The 23566-nt window shown below is 38.6% G+C and overlaps 1 protein-coding gene across 2 annotated transcripts in view; it reads left to right on the plus strand.

Moving 5' to 3' along the window:
- Positions 1 to 23566, plus strand: part of CTPS2 (CTP synthase 2) — a 62922-nt gene that overhangs the window by 33240 nt on the left and 6116 nt on the right. For both annotated transcript variants that reach the window (XM_069003000.1, XM_069003010.1), the window contains 4 exons: positions 12219 to 12315; positions 14133 to 14188; positions 15822 to 15918; positions 17919 to 18063. In XM_069003000.1, the coding sequence (XP_068859101.1) occupies positions 12219 to 12315; positions 14133 to 14188; positions 15822 to 15918; positions 17919 to 18063 (395 nt within the window). The remainder of the gene's footprint in view (positions 1 to 12218; positions 12316 to 14132; positions 14189 to 15821; positions 15919 to 17918; positions 18064 to 23566) is intronic.

Here is a 23566-nt window from a genome sequence, read left to right on the forward strand (position 1 = left end):
ATTTGTATTTCTTCATTTAGACATTTAGTTTCTGTGAAAAATGCCTTCTTCCTGTTAATAACCTCCTACCTTTTTCCTTTCTTAAGATTTTCTTCATAAAAAAGCATTTTTCTAAGAAGAATTGCATGTTGAATTATCAAAAAAGCTTTGCTCATTCCAGTACTCACAAAATTATGTGTAGCTAATTGTAAAACAAATAGGGAAATTTATGCTACGTACAAAACATTTTTCTGGATGAAGTGGACATAGGTGAGTGTCTCTCAGTGTTTGATTTAACAAGCAGAGAACATTTTATTTAATGGAGAGCTGTATGCCCGAGTCTGCATTGGTAATGCTGCAATATATTGTGTGTCACTTCAGAATGAACTAAGGATGCTCTGGGATGGTATATATAGTGTTGACAAAGAATGGATGTTGAAGGGACATTCACAAATCTGTTTTCGTGCAAGTGTGTAGTACATGTTAGGGCAGAACAGCACTCCTTACCACATGGCTTAGGTGAGCATTTCAAGCTGCCACATGTTTTGGTGTGATTTGGAATGTATTGGCCCCTGTGTTCTGGTCCCTACAGAGAGAAGCACTCAGGTGGTTCCCTTCAATTATTTATCTAAAGGTTATGCAGCTGAAGTTATGTGAGATGATTCCCATCACAGGGGAAGCAGTCTAACTAGTGACAACTTCCTCACCATTGTCCTGTTTGACAAGTTAATAATGTAAAGAAAGGAAGTTTGGAAAGGGATTGTCCAGATCCCTTAATGCTGTGATTATATAGATGAATGTAACACCTCCAAAACATCTCCTCCACCCACTGGTCTTAAAAGAAGCTTGCAGAAATTATGTATTACTGAAAAATTTAAAAATTAGGGAACATGAACTAGGTTGCCTGTTCACAGATTTCTGCATAATTCAATACATACTGGAGTTCATATGTTGAAAACTGCATGAAGTCTTCTCCAATTTTATGAATGCCATTTCTGTAGAAGCTTCTCTTACCTAGATAAGGGACCAAGTTACATTAAGGCACTGGCCTTGTTAGAAGCTCACTGGGGAGTGTGTGGTTTCTGTATTCTTAGCTGCCTTGTTTCTAAAGTGTAGGAACAAGATTAGGTATCACAGAAGTCCTGGTTCTGCTAGGTTAAAAAAATTTGTTTTATCTATCTTATTTTTCCCATACCAAATGGAGGAAATGAAACACACTTGCTTTTGTAAAGTGGCTTGGTAGCTGCAGAGAAAGGTCTATGCAGCAGCTGAGGACTTCCACCCTTTTCCTAATAGCCTTGTAGACACCTGGGAGTGAGTACTGGAATTGAACATGTGCCTGAAAGCGCATGGGCAATAAAAACCAAGGGATTCAAATCAGTTGAATGGTTGTATTGGAGGGTGTATTTTATGAGATGCGAAGAGCTTGTACATTATGTTGTGAAGTACTTAATTTTTATTAAAAATGAATGAGACGCTGGTAGCTGAAGTTTTATTTTTAATAAATACTCTGCCCTCTCCCATCCCCACCCCTGGAATTAATCTGATGGAAGAAAACTAACGTGAAATAGAATAAAAGTATGAAAGTTCCCCAAAAGGAAGACCTTCTTGTTAGTGAGGTTTTCTGTTTTCTTAATTCTGTATTTATTTGCCTTCCATCCTTCATTGTATGTGATAATATGATGTTCCATACTGGAGAGTTAGGCACTAAACAACAGAACTGCATTTGCAATGGGTTTGACAGTGATTCACTTTAGATCTGTGCTTTTAAAGTAAGTTTTTTCTCATGCTCTCTGACTCTTCATTCCGCTGTTGGAGACTATCTGGGGTGCAGGTGAAGGATAAAAATGATTTTTCTATGGGCACCATTGAAAAACTTTGCCTTTGTGAGGTTGGCTGTGCTAGGTGCCTGCTGTGTGCCACTGTGGTTACACAGCCTGGAACTTTGGCTGTGTGGCAATGTCTTTTGGTTGCTTAGTAAACATTTGTAGCATTTGAGTAGATCACTGCATTATCTGTTGAATTAATCTGTACCTGGCCACCCACACTTTTCACAGAGGGTGTCTGGAATTCTGCTGGGTGTGTTGGGCTGATCTCATGCTAATTAAATGCCTGCTTGATCTGCATTAGTATAGGTTGATTCTATAGTTGTTACTTTATTGGAAACAATATTGGTAAAATTTTTCCTATAGGCTTTCACCATCTTGTTGCTAAATAAGAAGTGATCTGAAGATCCATTTCTCCTCCTCTCTGACCTTTTTGCCATATGCATGCACATCCTCTCTGCTTCTCTCTTCTTACTTCCTCACATGTAGCTCTTCCTATTGGTTTATATTTTAAAAGCGTGTGCCAGTTTCATCCCTAAAAATGAATATGAAGATTTGCAATTCTGGTTTTATGCTCTGTTAGCAAACAAGAACTGCAAAGGCATGTCTGTACTGTCATGTTAACTCTGGACCTCGTTACATGAATCCAGGCATCCCAGTGGTGCTGACTGGCGCCCTTTTGGGGATGGAAGCAATTAGTGTTTGATCTAGGTGGCATGGGTGCAACTGGTCAAGCCACTTGTCCTTTTAAATGCTGTCTGAACTTGACCCCCTGATTGTACCTGTAGTGGTTTGGTCCAAGATACTCACTACTGTTTATCTTCTGTGAGATAAGAATTAGGAGAAATGCAAAGCAGGCACCAAACTTGAAAGAATATAAAGAAGTTTATTAACAGACGTAAAAGAAGAAAAGAAATACCACACCTTCAGAACTCTTCTCCTCCCCCCACCTTCCTCCCTTCTCCCACTGACAATGTAAAAAGACAACCCTTAAGATGTTCAGTCTGTTGACCACTTCCATAATAACCTTGTTCAGTCCATTTAGGAAGAGGAGTCTCTCTGCTCACATGTGAATCCCTTCCCCCAACTTGCAGCTTTTCCCACAACTGCTTTCGAGGGTCCACTCTTGAAGGTTTTTGGGGTACAATTTTAAGGTTGAGCCGTTCAGAAACAAAAGTTTTCTTCACCCATCTTTGGGAGCATTTCATCTCTAAGAACAGAGGCTCTTCTCCTTCCCTGGGAGCAAAGGGTCTTCCTCATCTTCATCTTTACGACTATCTCTGGGAGCATCTCTAGGAACTGAGATTTTCTCCTTTCCCATTTGGAGCAAAGTCCTCATCGCTTCCATCTCTCCCTGTCCAAACTTCTCATGAAATTACAGCTGCGTCAGCATCTGCCTATCTCGGCACAGGTGCCTTTGCTAACAAGTACAAGTTGAACACTCCACCCCCCATGTCTTCATGAAATTACAATGGGATACTCTGATATATCATAGCTTCACAACAGAATTTCAGCCTTAAGCATCTCCTCTTTCTCTTCCCTCAGGTTTTCAGCTCTTCACAGCACTACAAGGGTTAATCTCACCTCGGCCTTGCAGCTGGAATGTGGCTTATCACAGTGGAGAGGGGGGGAGCCGAGCTGCTCCAGCTGCCCACAGCAGGGCTGGGGGGGGGGTTCCGCGGGTGGAACAGGTCCATCGGCTCCAGGATGGCCATGGACCAGCCTGGCCTGGCCCAAGCAGGGCCTGGCCGGGCCCGCTGGTCCCCGCACGGGGCCCGCAGCCACCTGTCCCAGCTCCGGAAACGAGAGAGAGACTCTGCCTCGGGGTTTACTGTTCTTAAGTGTGCGTCACAGAGATGGTCACTACTTTAAGTGGCTCAAAGAACTGTCCATATTCAAACTGGCCATCTGATAGGTTCTGTCAGGTCATAGAGGAAGCTGTAAGCACCCCTTGGCAAGGACATCCCTTCTGGGACTATGCTTGCTAACCTATGACAGTACCCTGTAAACACAGTTAGGGAAAGCAAATTCCAAAGAATTCTTGTCATTTCATGTTGAAGGAAATAGAGCTAATGTGCTGGGGGAAAAGATCACAAGAAGTGCAGAATTAAATTGTGATCTGAACAGTGATGTTTATCAGGTGTTTGGGGGAAGTAGAACAGACAAAGTGAGACAGGAGGGATCCTGCTCAGAAGGAAAACATCATGGTTTCTACTTGAAATAAAAAAAAAATGGATTGTAGGTCATAAGTGTTTTTTTCAGAATTTTATAAAAATTAGTGTATTTTCAGAATTAAGATTCTTTCAGACACAATGGTCTTTGGCCAACTGAAGCTCTTCTGAAGTGGAAGCAGGAAGCTATTAATTGTAATGTAGAGCATGTGTCTCAAAGATCCCTGAAATGCTTGGCAGAGGTAATCAAGGTAATTAATCTCTGCTATGATATTAATATATATCATTCCTTTTGGTTTTCTGAAGCTGATAAGATGTTTACTGTTGCTGGATAGACAGTAATGAAAATGCCAAAGTACTTACTTGCAAGATAATCTGTTTAAAGTTGTGTCATTGTAATTATCCCCCTATGCTATCTTTTTTTCCTAATATAGTTTACAATAGGAAATGATAGGATTTAGAAGATCCTAGAATTACAAGTCAGCACCTTGACTGCCATTATATGATATCCAGCTCTTCCTTTAGTTCTTCCAGTTCTTCAGCTGGAATGAGAAACATTATGATGTATATGTGGGAGGGAGGGTAAGGACTCATGGAAGTAATCTGCTATTGAATTCATAGGGGAAAGAAAATCCCATTCATTGTTGCTGGAGAGCTTTCCAGAAGAATAAATGTCAGTACTGTATGCCTAACAAGACACCCAGCATTCATGTTCTCTGTAATTTAGGAAAAGTTACAGACATGAAGGAGCTGATAGGTCAAAGTACATTTATTGTTCTGGGCGTGCAATGGAAGACAAGAATAGTAATTAAAATTAGAGTGATTGTGCCAGAGTGATGTCTGCCTAGAAATTCCCTGTTATAATATGTCTTTTCTTCTCTTAATCCGTAAGATTAACATTACTAGAATTTCTCAAATTAGTAAATTGAGTGGGAGGATCTAAATAATGGAGTGGTCAGCTTCAGTTCTAGAGGGCCTTTCATTTTGTATGCTTTGTTATGGGGAGTAGGTAGCAGAGGGAACTGGCATGACATCTAAACAGGATTTAAACCAAACCAGGAGGTTTCAAAGAGGAAGAGAGAAGGATGACAATACAAAAATGCATGTAAAATATTTCAAGATATCTACATGGTAGATATGAATTGGTTTAAACAGTTAAAGTGATCCTGCATGCCTTCCAACACCAGTTACTGTAGCTTGCACAATGTTCTTCCTGGTTGTGATCCTTAGTGAGATGCTGTTTCAGAATGCAAAGATGTAAATGAAGAAAAGAACGGGGTGGAAGGTAGGAAGAAGCATGACTATACTGTAAATTAGTATGAGAACTACTCCAGCCTTCATTATCTACATTGCTTCATTATCTACATCTATTTTCACTTCTAAAAAGTTGCAGCTTAAATGTAAAAGAACAGTTTGAAGAGAAAATAGACGTGTATATGAGAACAAATTGCTTCAATTAAAGGTTACAGTGTTTGGCATGAGCTGGCTGCTTTGTGTGGTTTTCCAGAGTGGACTCAGCTGAGCTGCTTGTTAAAGCAATCAGATTGGTGCAAGATTTTGGCACTGGGTGTAGATCAAGATTTACTTTCACAACTATCTGAAGTTATCTGTAGTGGGATTTTTTCCCAAAGACATACAGCCTGCAAAATACCTTGTAGCAATTTAACATGCTTGCTCAGTGGTGTCTTGTAACACATTTCAAGATATTTTCTCACTACTTTGCTTTTCCCTGGGATCTTGAATTGCATTATGGGTATTTTGTTCTTAAAAGAGTTAAAAATTAGCATTTTTTTCTGCATAAATGTATTGTTTATCCTTCTAGTCGTCTGATTTTCATAGAATGTTCATCAGAGATACCAATTTAGCCCAACTAGTAAAAAATTCTTTTTAATATGGAAATGTCAGATTTTAAATTCTGATGTCTGTTTCAAAAGGTGATCAATTAGCCATTAAGCTGACGGTCAGCCACTGATCTTTGGGCATAATATGAAGCAAGATACCCTAATTAGGAGCGGTGCTGGGCTGCTTCCTACATATCTGTAGCAGAGAAATCCTTATGGAGCCAGAATCCTTTCCTTCTGTTTCATTAATTCACTCCAAATTTTAAGTACGGCAATTTCTTTTGTCAGTACCAACCAGTGTGATTGTGTACTTTTTTCTTTCAGTTTAAAACCTCAATTTAATGATATATTAATCAGATGCAACTAAACCTAGTTGGTGAAATCACTTTAGCTGCTAGAAGTTGTTTAATCTTCAATCAAGCATGTGTTGTCTGATAATGTAAAAATAATTTATCAGGCTGAAACAAAAAAAGTAATTTCTCTTAAAACAGAAGCAAAACCACAAAAAGTACAGATGTTCATGTTTGTGTTCTTAAAACTGACATGGATTTCACGCTCTAGATAGCATTTGCACTTTTTTCTTGTGTCAGTAGAGCTCTTACTTGAAAACTTCCAGTGTGTTTTTCAACTTTTCAACTAAGGTACCTTATCTTTTTTTTTTTTTTTTCCTATTCAAATAGCTGTGCTTTTGATAGGATGTTTTTCCATATCCAGTAAATAAAATAAATAGTCCACAGGTGTCTATCAGCTGATCCAGGACTTCTTTCAGGGATTTGTTCTCAGCTCTACATTTAGCTGGGAAGTTTTACACTACAACAAAAGTACTTTCCAACTAGAATAAGAATTAAAATGGGTCAATCTGTAATTTTCTACTTGCTGCCCATTCACTTGCTTTCTAAAAGAAATGCCTCAGTTTCTGTGTCCGTGGTTATCAAGTACCAAATCATCACTGAGCACATTTGTAAGGTGGACAGAATATCAGAATGATTGGTTACGCCAGTCTGTGAGGGGGATCAGTGGCTGGAATCCAGGCAGTCTTTCTTAAAAGTCTGGTGGTGGTCTCATTACTTTAGGGAAATGGGATGAAGAACAGTTGCTAGTTCTCCTCATCTTCCTTGTGAGGATAGTGGTTTTTACAACAGATGAACAGAATTTCTTCAAGAAGTACTAGAATAGTGTAGGACATGGCACTGAGCATTTCCTGAAAGCTGATCTCAGTAATTCTCCTTAGTGAAGGTCTGGAGTAGTGACACTTGAAATAATCCATTTTCTTGCTTACTTTCCTTCAAGTAAGCAATTTTCCTTCTGTCTTGCTTGCAGAAGGCAGAGATAACTGATAATGAAGTGGTTCTAACTAGCACAGCTCTATTAATGGATGAGAAACAAGTAGAATGGATGCTTGCTCAGGCATGATAACTCAGGGAAGGGCAAGCATAGAACACTGGACAGTTTTGAGGGTAAAACACGTGTTGTTCTTTGTCTCTACCAGGGACAATCTCGTGCTTGTGTGGCTGCTTTGTGTGGTTTAGGTAATGGGGCTTGTCCGTGGCGCAGTCTTCCATGGCAGTTGCCTGCAGGATATAATAATTCTCTTGAGTCAGAGACCATCCAAGCACAGTACTGTTCAAACAGGCTGTGTTTGATTGTTCCTGTCTCACCACTGTGGCTGGGATGTTTGATGACGAGAGCACCAAGCTCTATCTCACTCTCCAGGATGCTTTAGGATGCTCAGAGACTCAGACTTGCTTCATGCCTTCCTCTTTCTGATATACCTGATGTAGATTTAAGGGCATTTAGTAAGGGCAAAATTTCACCTACTAGGAATTGCAGCTGGATAAGTCCCCTTCAAAAACAGTGACAGAGTTCTGATTTTTAAAAGATGTATGTGATAAGATGAAGGATTTTTCCTAGCTACAGATTTGCTGATCTTTCTGAAATTAAATTAGTATTCAGTCATTAATGATAATGTGATATGGGCCAGTCTGAAGTCTGAGAACATTCTTCCACATTGTTTTTAGTTATTCAAGTCTGTGGCAAATCCTGCCCTTCATGGCATTGCGTGACTGACGCTCCAGTGTATTTCTATAGCCAGCACTATCCAGTCCTGTGCCTTTCACTAATGCTAACAGTCTGAAACTTTCTGCTTGATTAAGTCTTTCAGCTGACTCTGTGGCATACATTTGGAATAACTTGAATGAGTTTTCAAAATGCTGTTAAGCAATATCTGTATGGGCTTTGCATATCAACATCTCCATTAACTTCCTCAGTTCGCTGCACTCTGCTTACAAGTGAGTAAGCACTGCTTGAAAAGAAGCCACACCCTTTATGAATTCTTCTAGAGAAAATGTTACAAAACATTCTGTAGCAGAATTTCTGCTTATTCAGAGAGAATCCTTAGAGAGCTTTTAGACTTTTATAAATAAATGGTCCATGGCAGTTACTTAATTCTAAAATAGGAAACAGCAAATCTGTGGAGATGATGATCACCCAAACTGGAAAATAATTGACAGTAGTATTCTATGGGATTTTAGGAGTTTTAAGAAATTTAAACTGGTATTTGCTGGAATGTTTGGATACTGTGCTGTAAAGAGAGTAGAGAACAGGATTTTTCAGGCTGGTTACTCATATCGGTATGTAACTGCATGGATCAGCTGTTAATGATTTCTGCTTTGATCTTACACATGATGGTGGTCATCTTTTTAAAAACAGAATTATGTCAGTCAGAGTAATGGAGCACTGAGTAGTCTGAAATCTGCAAGTGGCTTTGTTGGCAGCTGATTCAGTCCTAGTGGGCTGAGTGCTTTAGATAGGTGGGCAGTGATGGGGTTTGCTTGGAGCTAGGATATCTCTGGGGGAAAAGGCAGATGTAATATTTGCGCATTCTTTCAGTAACTGAAAATGTAACCCTCTTTTTAATGAACAGGGAAAGTCTGTCTTTTTGGTTTCCATGCCAAGTTGGAAGCTCTCACTGCCACTGGTAGTAGTGTTGCAGTTGTCAGCTTTTTCTTTAAAATGTTTGTACTAAGTTGGTTTCTAAAACAGAGTAGATGTTAATACAAACATCCCGTTTGTAGGTGTCTGGGTTTGTTTACTGATGAACTTGTGATTGATTGATCAGATCAAATCTAGCAAGTCCTGACAAATCCTGCAGAGAAATGATGGAAGAGTCAATAAAACGATTAGTTCCTTAAGTTTGGGTTGAGTCCTTGTCAGTTTGTGCTGCTGCATTTTTTTTCCACAGCTTGTATTCAGCAGGGATTAGTATTCATCAGTACCTGTCACTGTATTCCCTGCTCCTGTCAACTTTCTCTCTACACATCTCTTGTGTGCTGAGTGTTGGGAGCCTCTTTTCAGGGTTCAGTTAATCTCCAGGGTCATGGCATCTCCTGATGCTTTGATCAGCACTTACATGTGTAGTAATTTATTTCAGCATTGATAAATCTTTTGCTCACCAGTCAAGGGCAGGGTAAAAAGACAAAAAAACCCAGACCCCACACTTGTAAAAACATGCTTCCAAAGCTGTTCAGCAATGAGTTGTTCAAATCAAGTAATGTTCGTCTCCCTCCCCAACTCCTGGAAAACCAGGCCTGCAAACAAAACCCAACCAGGCACCCCCCACACCCCCTCTTCCCCTGCCAAGGTAACCAGAGTAGATGTATTTCTCAAAATGGCATTGCAAGACATGAGGCAAAACAAAGATAAAATGTAATGGTCCTGGGGTGATTACTAAAATGATAGGTGTGGGGCTTTCAGGGCCTTGGCTGCTCTATGTTGTGTGTCAGGGCTTGAAAGGTTTTCTCATTAGCTTTTATATGTTTTCTAACAGCAATGAAACAATCCAAGCAGTAGATATCTGAAAGAAGATTTCTATTCATGAATAGTTGAAGTCACTATTCATTAGTAACATGATTTAATACTGATCAGATTGCTTTATATCTAGAATGTGCTTTGTATGGTGTTACAGTGATTCATTCTTAATTTCATGTTTGCTGGCTGGTATAATACATGTACTCTATAAAATCCCTGTAGTGTTGGCAGTTGAAGTTTGGGTAAAAAAGACCTAATTGATGCCTTGTCTATTCTTACATCCTCCCTACTGATATTTTTTGTTGCTTGTGGTGCCTGTTCTGTGTTGTTCTCTACCCTTCAAAGAATTAATGCATAGGAAGAGCTGATTCATTCTGTGCCAGGAAGCATAAGCTCTTTGAAGAATCTATTCAGTTGCACAGTTATTCGAAATGACCACTATTTGAAAGCTCACCTTTTTCTGATCAAATAAATTCTGTATAATATGGCAAAATATTTCATTAATATGAGTTGCTTTACTGATTCTCGTTACTTCCTTTGGGCTGTAGAGCAGCAGTGCCACTTTGGTTTCAAAAGCTTCTTGCACAGACTTTGTTGCAGAGAAACTCAAGTAATATGTAAACATTGAGGGCTGTGCTGTTGTAGTTGCTGGAGTTCATCTGAGCCACACAGCCAAAGTAGTTCCAAGGTGTTACTTCATAAGTAGCTCCTTTTGTCACCTGACCACAAAAGTTAATATGTCAAACCTTGTCCATTTTTTGCTATAAATCTAAAAGTATTGGGAAAGATGGAGAGCTGAAAACACATACACACACACACTTGGTGTTGAAACTTACCTGAATCTTCCTTATGAGGCCATTTTGCAGGGCTTGCAGCTCCACGCTGGGGTCTGACCCAGAGGATGACAGAAGGCTTCAGCAGAACAGATGCTCTGTTTCTGATACCCTCTTTTTTTTGTGGCCATTACTTCAGGAAAAAAGTGAAATTAAATGAAAGGAAATAAAATCAGTAAATTTCATACTTTTAAAATAATAAGGATTCAATTAACGGGTTTTCTTATATTTTTTGAATTTGTGGAAGGGTGGGTAGCTCAGTGTCTTGCACAGTCCTCACCTTTGTGATTTGAGTGGTAATTGAAGGATTTGTAATATCCCATTGGTTTGATCACAACTCCTGCTCATGACATTTTATAATGAGCATATAGCTTATAAATAACATTATGAAGGTATAAGCTTGTACAGAGATAATTACACAGCTGAAATGCTTTGGCACAAGGCCAAAGGTTAAGCACTTTCCACTATCCCGCCTGTATTGAATAACTTCACTTTATGAAGTGTATCATCAGAAATTGTTTTCATTACTCACAGAGGGCAAATTAAGGTTAATAAAAATCCATTCTAGATTACCCATATATGTGAATATTTGTATTTTTAGAACTTTTCTTTGTCAATTACATTCCTCACTGACCGTGTATATGTGAATACAAGTATGTAGGTCAAAGCTTCGGCTCATTTTTCTACAATTTTGAATTGTTTTACCTCTCTTGGACGGCTTTCCTCTAAACTGGGTTGTGAGACCCTGCAGCATTTTTCAAACTGAGCAAAACTAAGTGCACTTCTTCCACTAAGCTGTGGTTTCTCATGTGCCCTGAATCCCACCAGCCTGGGTTTCACTTGACCCACGTAGCAGCCATTTGACCTATCTGCTTCAGTCCTCAAACCCAGTATTTGTATATCCTTGTCTTTAAATTTTATGTTAAATAGCATATTCTTCATACAAGGCAACCCAGTATTCTGTGAACTCTTCAGCAAGCTGAGAAACCCTTTAGTAGAGGTGAATGCAGGGAGGGAATGATTTTCCATTTCCTGTGATAAATTAGTTACATCTCTAATCTGAAATAGCACACACATACTCTTCTCATACTCTGCTTTTACAACATTACAGTCTCTCTACAAGTGTCCTCTTTCCTCTTCGCTCTGCTGCTGCCTGCCCTTCCCCTCTTCCCACTTCCCAAGAAGGAGATTGTCTTCTCACTTGATAACACAGCTGTTTGGGCCTCTTAGCATAAGAAAGCAATATAAGAAATGGCAGAATTTACAGGAATATTTGCTCAGGATAATCTTTCAGCCTCTAACACTGTGAGGTTCAGGGACTTTGTTTTTCCAGAGATGGTGTCTTTATCACTTGGTGGATTTTTTGGGTCTGTGAATTTGAATTTTTAAAAATCTGTGGACTCCTAGCACAAAGAATAGCTTTGGGCAGAGTTATCCTATTGGTAACATTTGAGTATAATTTTTAAAAGGAAGGGGTTTTTTTCTACCCCAAAAATTAAAATAAGAAATCAGTAAGTTGCTTTTGTTAACCTTAACATTAATTGAAAAAGTTTGTCACCAATTGGTTAACATTGTCAGTCTATTACACTGCCAGTACTGAAGAACAAAGCATTAGGAAAACCAAAGAGAAATAATAATTGGGAATTGGAGGTAAAATACATGAAGTTCCATTTATACATCTGTACAGCTTGCAAGGCAAGCTGGTTTTAGGGATTTTTTATTTGTTGGATGAAACAGTGTCTATACAACTTTTCTCTACAGGTTATTGACATGCCAGAACACAATCCTGGAGATATGGGAGGAACAATGAGACTGGGGAAGAGGAGGACAGTTTTCAAAACTGAAAATTCTGTTTTAAGTAAGTTATTTTTCTGCTCTTATGACTTGCCTTTTGGATAGGAACTTTGTAACCTGGAAAATCAAAAATGCTATAACCTAAAGCAAACAGTTGGGTGACAGCTTCCCTGAGCTCATTCACTCTGATCCTGTTATTTGCATTTATTGAGAATTGGAATGTAAAAAAGAAATGAGAGACATCCGTAACTCCCAGTGAAACTGTCAGTTAGGGTCTAATGCTTTTTTAAAAACAATGAGTAAAATGTTGAGAAAACTGAAATTCATTTCATGGCAGTTTAATTCATTATATTCTTGGGAAGGTCAGAGTACTTTCTTCCTATTTTCTAGCCTGGCCTTGGAAGCAGTCTTGTTTCAGGAAAGCAAAGTATCTGTTGCAGGAAAGGCACATGATTTGCTGTAACAGGATGCTTCAGATAACAAAATAAAAAAACCCCAGAATATAGAAAAAATTGTTTAATTTGATCTATGTGTATTTTAAAATTGAAGTAATACTTGTCTCCTATTAATCAGCCCTTTATACAGTAGCAATACAGATGATGCTACAATTGTGTCAAACGTAGTTTCTTGTCTATTGATTAAATATGTGCATATTTCTTTTATTTCCCTGCCCCTGATACTGAGCTGAGCTGTTCTCTATTTAGCTATGTTGAACTTAAGAAATGTATCCGAGTGTTTAAAAATGACATCCACTTCAGCAGGAAACCAAAGTGTAATAAATATGCACATTTAATGAAAAATCTGTGTTTCTAGAGATGGCCATACTAGTGATCTAACTAACCTGGGTGATGCTTTGCCTACATGTGATACAGATGTGCATATCACAATGTCCAAGTTGTTCTGTGGCCTAAACACTTCTTGGAAAAGTTAATAAAAATTAACATGTGTTGTAACTCTTGACCAATCTTATGAGCTGTTTAGGTCTGTTTAGATCTTTCTTTAGAAAGAGTCAAAAAGCTTTGGTAGTTTAATCAGGAAATCTGATTTCTTTTTGTTATGCTCTACAACTTGAATGGAAATACTACTTTTGAAAAAAAGTATTATCCCATAAGTAATTTGTCTTAAAATTAAGACATACACCATTTTTTTAAAAATGGCAGTACTATTATTCTGCAATTTTTGAGGCTGTTCCTGGCAGTCTAGTTCTTGTACCAACCCTCTTGCAAGGTAGTAATCCTAATGATCTTCGGGTAAATTGAGAGCAAAGTTTGAGCCATGATGATAAGTGAGAGATATGATTAAGATCTGGTTTACTGCATACCTCTGACTTGCTCCTTGTTGCTGTGAAATGTGGAGTGTTCAAGATTACGCACAGAGGACTGCAAGAGTCATTTGGGTAATGAGATCAGGAAAACAGAGAAAGGCAATATTCTCTGTTTGTTCTTTGGAGGTATTACGCCAGGTGCCATGCATAATCTATTAAAATGGAACAGATGCTAAGGCTTCCTTCCCTGGATCTTTTGTGTGCAACTGTTGTAAAACCCTAAAGGGATTTTACATTGCTGGTTCACTCAGACATTTTTTTATTTATTTGAGCTTTACAATTTAAATTAGTTAAAGCCTGTTTAGATTCTAGTTTGCCTAAGATATTTCGAGTCAAGGAATGTTGAATATGAATCCTGAATAAACTCAGGTAACAGTAAATTAAAAGAAACTGGTCATCACTCAGGAAAAACTGAAAAGTGCCGTGAGATGAATAATGTCTTGTTATGTTTAACATGTGCTAAATGTGACTTTTTTGAGGTTTAAATTACAAGAAATAATTGTAGTAACTATTAAAGCAACACATTGGTATTAATTTCTCTTTTGTTGTATATTCAGAGAAACTTTATGGTGATGAAATGTTTGTAGAGGAGCGACACAGGCATCGATATGAGGTAAGCACTGCTAATGTACTTTGTGCTCAAAAGTAAAGCTTGCCATATTGTGTTTCCCTTGGTAGGCAGAAAAAAAAGCTAGTGGGAGATTTCTTACATAAACATAAACCAAAATTTAGTAGTGGTTAGATAGTATAATTTAGATTGAAAGAAACCTCTCTCAATAAGTCTTTTGGTCCAATTCCTTGTTTGGAGCTGAGCCATCTGTAAAGTTAGATCACTCAGGATTTTGTTCCATCTAATTTTGAATCTCTTTGAAGAGAGAATCCACAGTATCTTTTGACAATTCGTTCCGATGCTTAACCACTTCATTGTGAACCTTTTCCCTTGTATCTAATAGGAGACTTCCTTGAGTGTTTCTCTTTTGGTCTCAGTCACATGCTATGCATTTCTGAGCAGAGTTTCTTTATACTATAGATAGCTGAAGTCAGCCATGAGATCCACTCGTTGCTTTCCCTTTCCCAGGCTGAACAAATCCAGCTCATCCAGTCTCCTCTTATGTTGCATGTGGTCCAGCCCCTAACCATTGTGGTTGGACCTCCTATGGACTCATGTCAATCTCTTTCTTGTGCTGAGGGGCCTGGCACCACCCACGCTATTGCTGAGGTGTCCTTGCAGTTGTTCAGTAGAGGGGAATAATGTTGTATACAGTTTTTGTGGGAGAGAAGATACAGTATCTAGAAAAATGGTCTTGGAAAGCAATGTTAGAGATTACCTGTCTTGGCCTCCTGGGAAATATTTGAAAAGTAAAGGCTTGTAATGTTTAAATGCACTGGCCAGTTTGGCTTATTTAAAGGCACAGATTATGTTTGGGTAGTGCACATTCTTTTGTGGTCTAAATGTGGGCAGACTTCAGGCATCTGCAGCTCAGAGGCTGGTTCAGATCACTTGCTTCCTGCCATCCAACTCTATGTCCTTTGTATGGGACCACTCCTCTGTGTGCAAATATCTGAGAAAAGGTGCCTGAATACTTTCAAAATATTGTCATTCAAGGAGACAGGCAAGAGGTGGACTTCTGGAGTTATCTCTAAGGTAGTTCAAAAGGGGTCTGACTCCATCAGTGTCTCCAAAGGGGTCTGAACTATCAGATATGTGCATGCTATAACTGATTCAGACAGTATTAACCTTCCTTAAAAGGGAGGAAAGTGTGATGGTGGTAAACCTGCTCAAAGTTTGGCTGTTAACTGAGTTGGTAGAACATCATCAAGGAAATGAGACAGCTCACTGCAGAGCTCCTCAGTTTGAAGGAAGAGCTGAATCACAGCTTTTGTCATAACCACTGAAATGCAGTGTTTGAAGGGGAGGTCAGTCTACACCTACATCTAGTGGGCCATTTAAAAAAGGGGGGATGCAGTCTGCTTGGATTCAGGTGGGCAGCAAGCAGAAGGGACCCTGGCTTTAATTTTTGAATGTTGCATAGTAACTTTTACTGATTAATATCTTTATTTAATAAACATGCCCACTTTTACAAATTTATGCCAGAGTTGTTAAAACAGCAAAGGAAAATTTCCCAACCCTTACCCAATTCTTTTCATTCTTGTATGCATGTAAAAAAACATTACAATTAACTGCTACTCTTTGTTAAATACAAAAATAAACAGAACGACAATTATTATTGCTTTCAATGTTTCAGGTGAACCCTGAGTTGACTCACTGCTTTGAAGAGAAAGGTTTGAAATTTGTTGGCCATGATACAGAAGGGAACAGGATGGAAATTATTGAACTGGAGAGTGAGTGTCTTACTTGTTTGTAATACTTACTCATCTGTTAAAACTGTATAAACTATAGGTTGTTAAACAACACGTAGGCACAGTATTTAGCTGTCAGAACAGAGTATATTACCTAAAAAGTCTGTGAAATCTTCGTCCTTGCAGTAGAGACCTTCAAAACTTGACTAGACAAAGCTGTCAGCAACCTGATTTAACTTTGAATTTGTCCCTGCTTTGAGCTGGAGGTAGGGAATAGAGACCTCCCAAGGTGCCATCCAATCATCTTTCAGTTACCCTCTGGTTAGAATCATATAAATAAAAGTATTAAACTCAGATAGAAAGCAAGCTCCTTTCTTTCACAGAAGTGATTCAGAGAGATGAGTGTTTGATACTTTGGAAATACTACTTTACCAAGTAAGACTTGATGTCTTTTCTAAAAGGTTCTGAAATAAAAAAGAGTTACACTTCATATGTTTGTTGAATGGTACACAGAGTAGCTTTTCAAAACTATCTTTTTGATTTTGATTGGATGTTTGATTAACTCCTTAGTGTTAAGTCACTGTTGGCTAGATAATTATCAGGCACCTGAAGATGCAGACTACTCTACAAGGTTTTTTTATTCCCCTTTCTTATGTGACCCCTAATTGCCATTGGTCAAGATAAATTCCATGCACAGAAACATAAAATCATAATCAGAATCCATTATTAGCCTATGGAGTGCTATTTGTGGCATGGTGCACCTGAGAATTCATTTAATACACTCCATGGTATGTTGAAGAACAGTGCTGTGATTTTGAACCAGGGTTGGAATATGGACACTGACATATAATGTCAAGTAACTGTGCCACAGAGAGTAATCTGAGAGCAAAGGATAGATGGGAATTTGTGAACTACTAATTGTCATGGATGTTCTTGGATTAGTTTGTTCCTGACAGATTATCTCTGTTGCACATGCTGGTGTTGGGAGGTTATTTTGTCTGCCCTGCATGAAAAAACTTCTGTAGAGAGCACTGAGAAATCAATCAGGCAGAAATTTTAAATTGCATGTTACTGTGAAAGAAAGAAAAGCAGCAGTAAAACCTGAAATTATTTCACAATGGGCTGGAAGGAGATGGGTTACTAAAGAAAAACAATCATCATAGGGAGTAGAATGGGTTGGAGTAGGAGCATAGAAATAACAGTACACCAGATAGCTTAGGCAATGCTTTTAAGCAAAATATCCCCACAGGAAATATTTGGTGCTTTGTTGTTGAAGTTATGGGATAAATCTAGGATCCAGGTTCTCTTTAATACACAGCAGCAGAGAGAACAGTATACTAGACCATATAGCTTACCTTCCTAGAAGAAAACCCCTGATTTCTTCTCATCACTTACTCTGTACTGCAGAGTATTTCCTTGAATGTTGGGAATTATTTTGAAAACTGAACTTGAACAAGAATCTGCAGTTAGTTTCGTCTAGTGCCCTGGCACTAGAAGTGGTTAATGTTAGCTCATTTAAAACAGAGAAGGAACAGGTTCTCAGCATGAAAGAGTATATAAACTTTCTTCCTCCTCTATTCTTTTGAAGAAGACAGAAAGGAAGCAGAAGCAGTAGTAAAAAGGTGCTTTGTGTGAGAAACAGGTGAAGATGTAAGAGTGGATGAAGCAGCATATTGTTCTGAATAGACATGCCTAAATAGATACTGGGAATCTAAATACTGTGAAAATAACATGGTAAATGTACACTTCATGACTTTTCACTTGTGCCCCCCTCCTCCCACCCTTACATGTTGGTACAGGTTTATTTTTCAGTTTTTATGAATCACAGGATGATTTTTCCTTAGTTTGACCTACTAACCTTCTGCCTCTGTTGTCAGTTGCTTTTTGTGGAAAGAAGTTTGCTGCTGCCTCACCCTTAAATTGACATGTGCTGCTCTGGCTTCTGGGCACCTGCCTGAAATCTTCAATAAGGTTTTTTCCTGAAAGTTTTTCTACTATCTTCTTCCTAAATTGTGTAATTTTCCTTGATGTCTGTCTTGTAGATCACCCATATTTTGTGGGAGTTCAGTTCCACCCAGAATTTTCCTCAAGACCTATGAAGCCTTCACCTCCGTACCTTGGACTGTTGCTAGCAGCAACTGGGACACTGAATGCATACCTGCAGCGTGGATGTAAATTGTCTCCAAGGTAATCTTTCTTTGTTGCTTGCCTGCAGTTTGACAGTCACATTTTTGGAGGGACTATCCCATCCTTCAGTTCAGAAGCCCAGAAGAGGAAAAGGATGTATTGATTTGCTTGCTGCTGTGTGTGCCTGTCATAAACCCAGGTGTAAAATAACCTGTAAGCAGGAAGCACAGTTCCTCACTTCTTCCTTTTCTGAGGCTATTAGGGCTAAAGCCAGAACCCCACATTACAATCAGAAAAAAGTAAAAAACCTTTAGTAAATTCAAATGAAGATAGCAGCCTCCTGTGTTAACTTCCATGGCTTCATTGGGAAAGAGATTTGCTAGAGGATCAAGCAATGAAGTTAAATTCTTACCTAGTTGTACTTGAATGATGATAGCAACAACAAATAAAACACTGATTTTATTTTGCAGTAGCTAAATAATAAATACTGTATTTCAGAGACAGGCCTTAAATAAAACAGTTGGGATACCTTTAGACTTACAGGGTTTGGATCTCAGTCAGAACTGGATGGTTCAGCCAAAACTCTGTCCTCGGTCTCTTGGACACAGAGGCTTTGGCTTATTGAATGTGGCAATGTTTTTTTTTAGCCAGGGTTAACTAATTCTTGTTTATTTCGATGATATTAATAACAGTTACAATTTCATTATAATAGCAATAATAAGTCAGAGGGAAGCCTTGGGCACAATAACAAAAAATGAAAAAAAATCATAAAATGACTGAATAATAACATTGAACAGATCCAACTTTGGCATGTTGGCTTTTCTTCTAAACAAGACACCAGACTTATTAATGCTGTGGGTTGGGCTTCTTTCTTTTTTTTCTTGAGTCTTGTGTTTTATTAAAATGAGGTCCATTTGTTAAGAGAGAAATAGAAACTTTATTCAAGTTTGAGTAGTAATGGGAAAATAGCCAGGCCAGACCAATCTGTTTTGGTTCCCTACTCCTTTATGGATATCAGGTTTTATTCACTGTGCCCAGTTGTGGACTGACGTACATACAAAGAGAATGAATTTCTGATCTGCGAACTACAGCTGGATTGAAACACTCCTATTACCTTAGCCTGCCATTGTTAGTAGTGGTCAGAACGTTAGTTACCTTTTAAAATCTTTGCTGGTGCAATACACAGATCAAATTTTTGTGGTGCTTGGCAAGGCAGAGTCTTCCATCACAGTGATCTTCAGTCTTACCCTCTTTGGTGGGCACTCTGGCTCACACTTCATCTTGCTTCATAGCTCCCAGTATACTTCCTTACACTGCTTTGTCTCATAAGTAAACCTATTTATTTCTCTGAGATATAGAAAAATTACTTTTTTTTAATGGGTGATCTGCTGTGTCCTGCTAATTTATATCCCTTAGCATTGTAGCAACTATGCTATCTAACCTTGACCTAAAGTTTCAGCCATTACTGAATGTGCCCCACTTAGACTTATTTGAATTAACCATTCAAAATGTATACCCATCTCTTTTTTCTTCGTATTCGTAGAATAAACTCCTACCAAATCTTAAAACATTTAGCAAAGACAAAAATCCACACCCCAAAACTTAGTATCTAAAATGACAGATTTTGCTATTTACCTAGTTATACAGCAATGAAGCAAAACCCCTGTGGCTTGAGAAAGAGCACTGGAATAGGAAAGCATTTTGAGGCTAAAAGAGGAACATTCTGTAGGGAAGAATGTTCAGGAAGGAGTCGCAGTGCTAGTTACAGCACACCCAGTCATACTAACATACCCACCTGCTGAGTGGAAAGATTGCCAGTGTAAACCCTTAAACCCCGGAATGCTGATGATTTCATTGATGATTTCATTGAGGTGTAAAGCTAAGGCATGTCATAACAAGACTGAAAGAAGTCTGAGGAGAGGATTTTCTGCACACCTCAGCCAGCACTGCCCACATGAGTTGTAGTTGTGCTGTTGACTAGAGCAAAGGAAGCAGCAACAGAATTTGTGGAGACCAGCAAGTTGAGCAGATTACCTATGCAAGGCTGCCATAAACACTAAAAAGAGAGTGAATGATGACGTCCTGAGACGAAAGGAAATTTGTATTTCAGCATGAGAGTCTTAACAGGAAACTATTACTCCAGAACATTTAACAGCCCCATAATTAGGGTGCAATTTTAGAATGTTTGACACCTGGACAGAAGCCCTAGCTTGTAAGCAAAGCTAATAATAAATTTAAAGATGCATTACAACTTCCAGGAAAGTGCCCTAAATAAATGAAAGTGAATAAACCTTCTCTTAAATTTTTGTGAGGCCTAGTCTGGTACAGACATAGGCCTACATAGGCATGAGCATACCTAGTTTGAGACTGGAATGCATTCTCTGGGGTAAATTTAGTTCCCAGAAACTTGGGTGTATATAGAGGCAGTCAAGAACTGACCAAAGGATCAGAGTAACTTGATGATTAATTGTTAATTATTTACCTGAAGTGGTAGTTGGGCACCCAAGTTGTCTTTGTGGTTTCAGCCTCTTGTGCTTTATGGCACGAGTGCCCAACCATCAAACAATGCTGTGCACTTCATTTCCTTGTGAATGGTTTTAGATCATGACCTTTCCAAACCTTTCCATGGAAATACTGAAGTCACCATTTCATAGAGAAGTAAGATGGTGGGAGGCTGCTAGTTTGCATTTGCATTTTCAAGGACAGAGAAAACGAAAACCACATGAGACTTGAAGTGTACAATACCCAAAAATACACTGCTTTATAAGAGAAAACAAAAGGCTTTAATAGGAAACTAGTGGATGAAGAGGAGAACTTCACATGTAATGTTGTTGGCTTTTACTGAGACTTACATAGTTTCATTTGAAAAAATCAATAAAAACTGACTTATCTTTGGGAACAGTGTAATATGGGTTGCAAAACCACTGGTGTACAATAAAGCCATGTTCCTTGTTTTGGTTTGGTTTGTTTTTTTTCCTTATCCAGTTTAGCATTAGCAGGCTTTGTTTCTTCTTTGTCTAAAACCATCACCTTTATTAATGGCCTGCAAGAGTAAGTCAGAGTGCATTAATTATATTTGCAAATAATGTCATTTGAATTAGAGCTGAAAGTGCTATTCAGAACAAAGAAATGAGAAAAGAATATGTAGGGAATTTAGTCATCTCTGCTGAATTTAATGGCATCTTTGGAGGAAGAGGATAAGCTAAAGATAAATATTTAAACACAAATGTCCAGTACATGGGAGGAAATGTAGGAAGTGAGAGGTGTTCCTAGGCAAGTAAGCGTGGGCAGCTCTGACTACTGCCAGAAGAAACTTTCACAAAGCATTAGTGAATATGCTAATGTGAGGCACCAGTCCAATGCCATCTAGTCACAGAGGCCTCTTGAGTTCTGGGCAGGTTATTAATGAAAGATGACATATGCACTGTGTTCAGAGACACGGAACAAAAGTGGCCAGAGGACAGGAGTGGTGCATTAAATAAAACACCAAAAAACTCAGAAAATTTGCCCATATGGTGCTTACTGCATTATCATGGTCCAGCTATCTCCCAGATCAGCTGTGGAGGAAAGCACCTATGAACAGAACAGAAAACAACCCATGTGACACATTCTGGTGCCTCATGTCCCCTGTATGTTGTCCCCAATCAAGAACCCATTTGGCACAGCATCATGCTTCTGGCATTGGCCAAATCCAGGCATATGATTGAAGGAAATGTGATTTGAAGATTGTCAAGAGAGCAGCAAGAGAAGGCAATCCAGGAGCCAGGGGTGGGAGCTGTCCTGGTGTAGGGATGGTGTCCTCACCGGCAGGAGTCAGTAACACAATCACCACAGAAGGCAAGTGCTCTGGCTCCAGTGACCTTCCAGTGGTGCAGGTCCCAGGTGAGGGCACCAAAGACCCTGTTGGGGCAACGAAGACCCTGTTACTCTCCGAGCTCTTACAGAAAACTGTGGAAAAATTTTAAAGGAAATCCTTTTTGAGCCATACTGGTACTTAGTAATGGTTAATTATGTCAGCTAACTTTGTCATTTAAATGTTAGATGTTCACAGTGAAAACCCTTCTGAGCTACTCACCTCAAGTCTTTTTCTGTAGTTGTTAAGTGAAAATGCACTTTAAGGAAGCAAATAGCTCATTATAACTGTTCTGTGGGTCAGTTATGCATTACATGCTACAAGTGCCTGTTTCTCTCCAGTGATTGTAGGGAGCTGCTGGTGCCTATCCCAGATGAAGATGTTATCCTAGGTCCAGTTATGTGAGTGCAGGTGGCTGGCAGGTCAGAACTGGGGAGTCTTGGGTATGTGCTGAGGGACTCCCAAATGAAATGATGTTTTATGGAAGCATATGATTGTATCATGATGACCATCATAATAAATGATATATATAATTTTTATGACCATAAATTACATCTATGATTTTTATGACCACATAATGATCATAAAAATACACACCAAGGGTATGGATGACTGCAGTTGTAACAATTGCACAATCAAGTATGCATTTATTCAAAATAATGTTTTAATGATTTAATAATTCAGCTTTTGGGGTGAAATAAATGATAGTAATTTACAGATTTCCTTTTAGTGAGTCCTCAAAAGCTAAACAACTTGAACAACTGCAGCCTGCACTAAATTTTTCTGTACTTCATGTATTTTTAATTTGCACTGAGGAAGAAATGCACTTAGCTTGGCACCTTGCAGGGCATAGCATTACTGAATAATTGTTTAAATTCCTTATGTTTCTGGAAAAGAAGTTATTTGTCAATTGTACATTAAAAATGAATGAAAGAAAAGCTCCCCTGAAACTGCCAAATGTTTTGTTTCTAAAGAATATTGATCTGGATTTTCCAAGTGAAAAACAGAATGTTCAAAGAGTACCCATTTTACAGGAGCAAAGTGACCAAAATTCTTCATCTTAAAAACTAAAGTGACTGATTAGATGCAGTGACACTGCATAGAGTTTTGTTATTTTTTTTATCCTTGGCCACTTCTTTATACTCCAGATCCCACCAAAAAAAAAAAAAACCACAAAACAAACCAACAAAAAACCACCAAAACCACCGACCCATTTGGGTTAGGTTTTAGGACTGGTGGTCTCAAATATGCTCAGTAGCTTCTTTTTGTTGGAGTCCGCTGTTGTAAGAATTGTTACAAATAAAATGAAGTGGGTGTCAGGCTCCTGCCCACGATAATTACTAATTACTAATTAATTTGAACACAAACTGAGAGAAAACTTGCTGAAGCAAATGTAAGCATATTTCTTCAGTAGTTCTTCAGTAGTAGTTCAGTAGAAGTAGTTTCTTCAGTAGTGTGAAAAAGAATTTCATAAAGGGAAGCTGGTTTTATTTGATTTCTCACCCCTACCACTTTCACAGCAAGCAGATTTAAGTAATGTTACTTAATATTACCAACTGTGAGCATGAAGCATCGATTTGGGTTTCGTGTTTAGTATCTGTGTACAACTCATTGTAATTTGGAACAAAGTACACGTTTATTCCAAAGAGAAAAGATGGCTTGTTTATGGTTAATGCCACCTGCAGTTTTCCTTCAGATTACATGAGTTTA

This window comes from Aphelocoma coerulescens, chromosome 1, assembly GCF_041296385.1.
Source record: "Aphelocoma coerulescens isolate FSJ_1873_10779 chromosome 1, UR_Acoe_1.0, whole genome shotgun sequence".
NCBI lineage: Eukaryota > Metazoa > Chordata > Aves > Passeriformes > Corvidae > Aphelocoma > Aphelocoma coerulescens.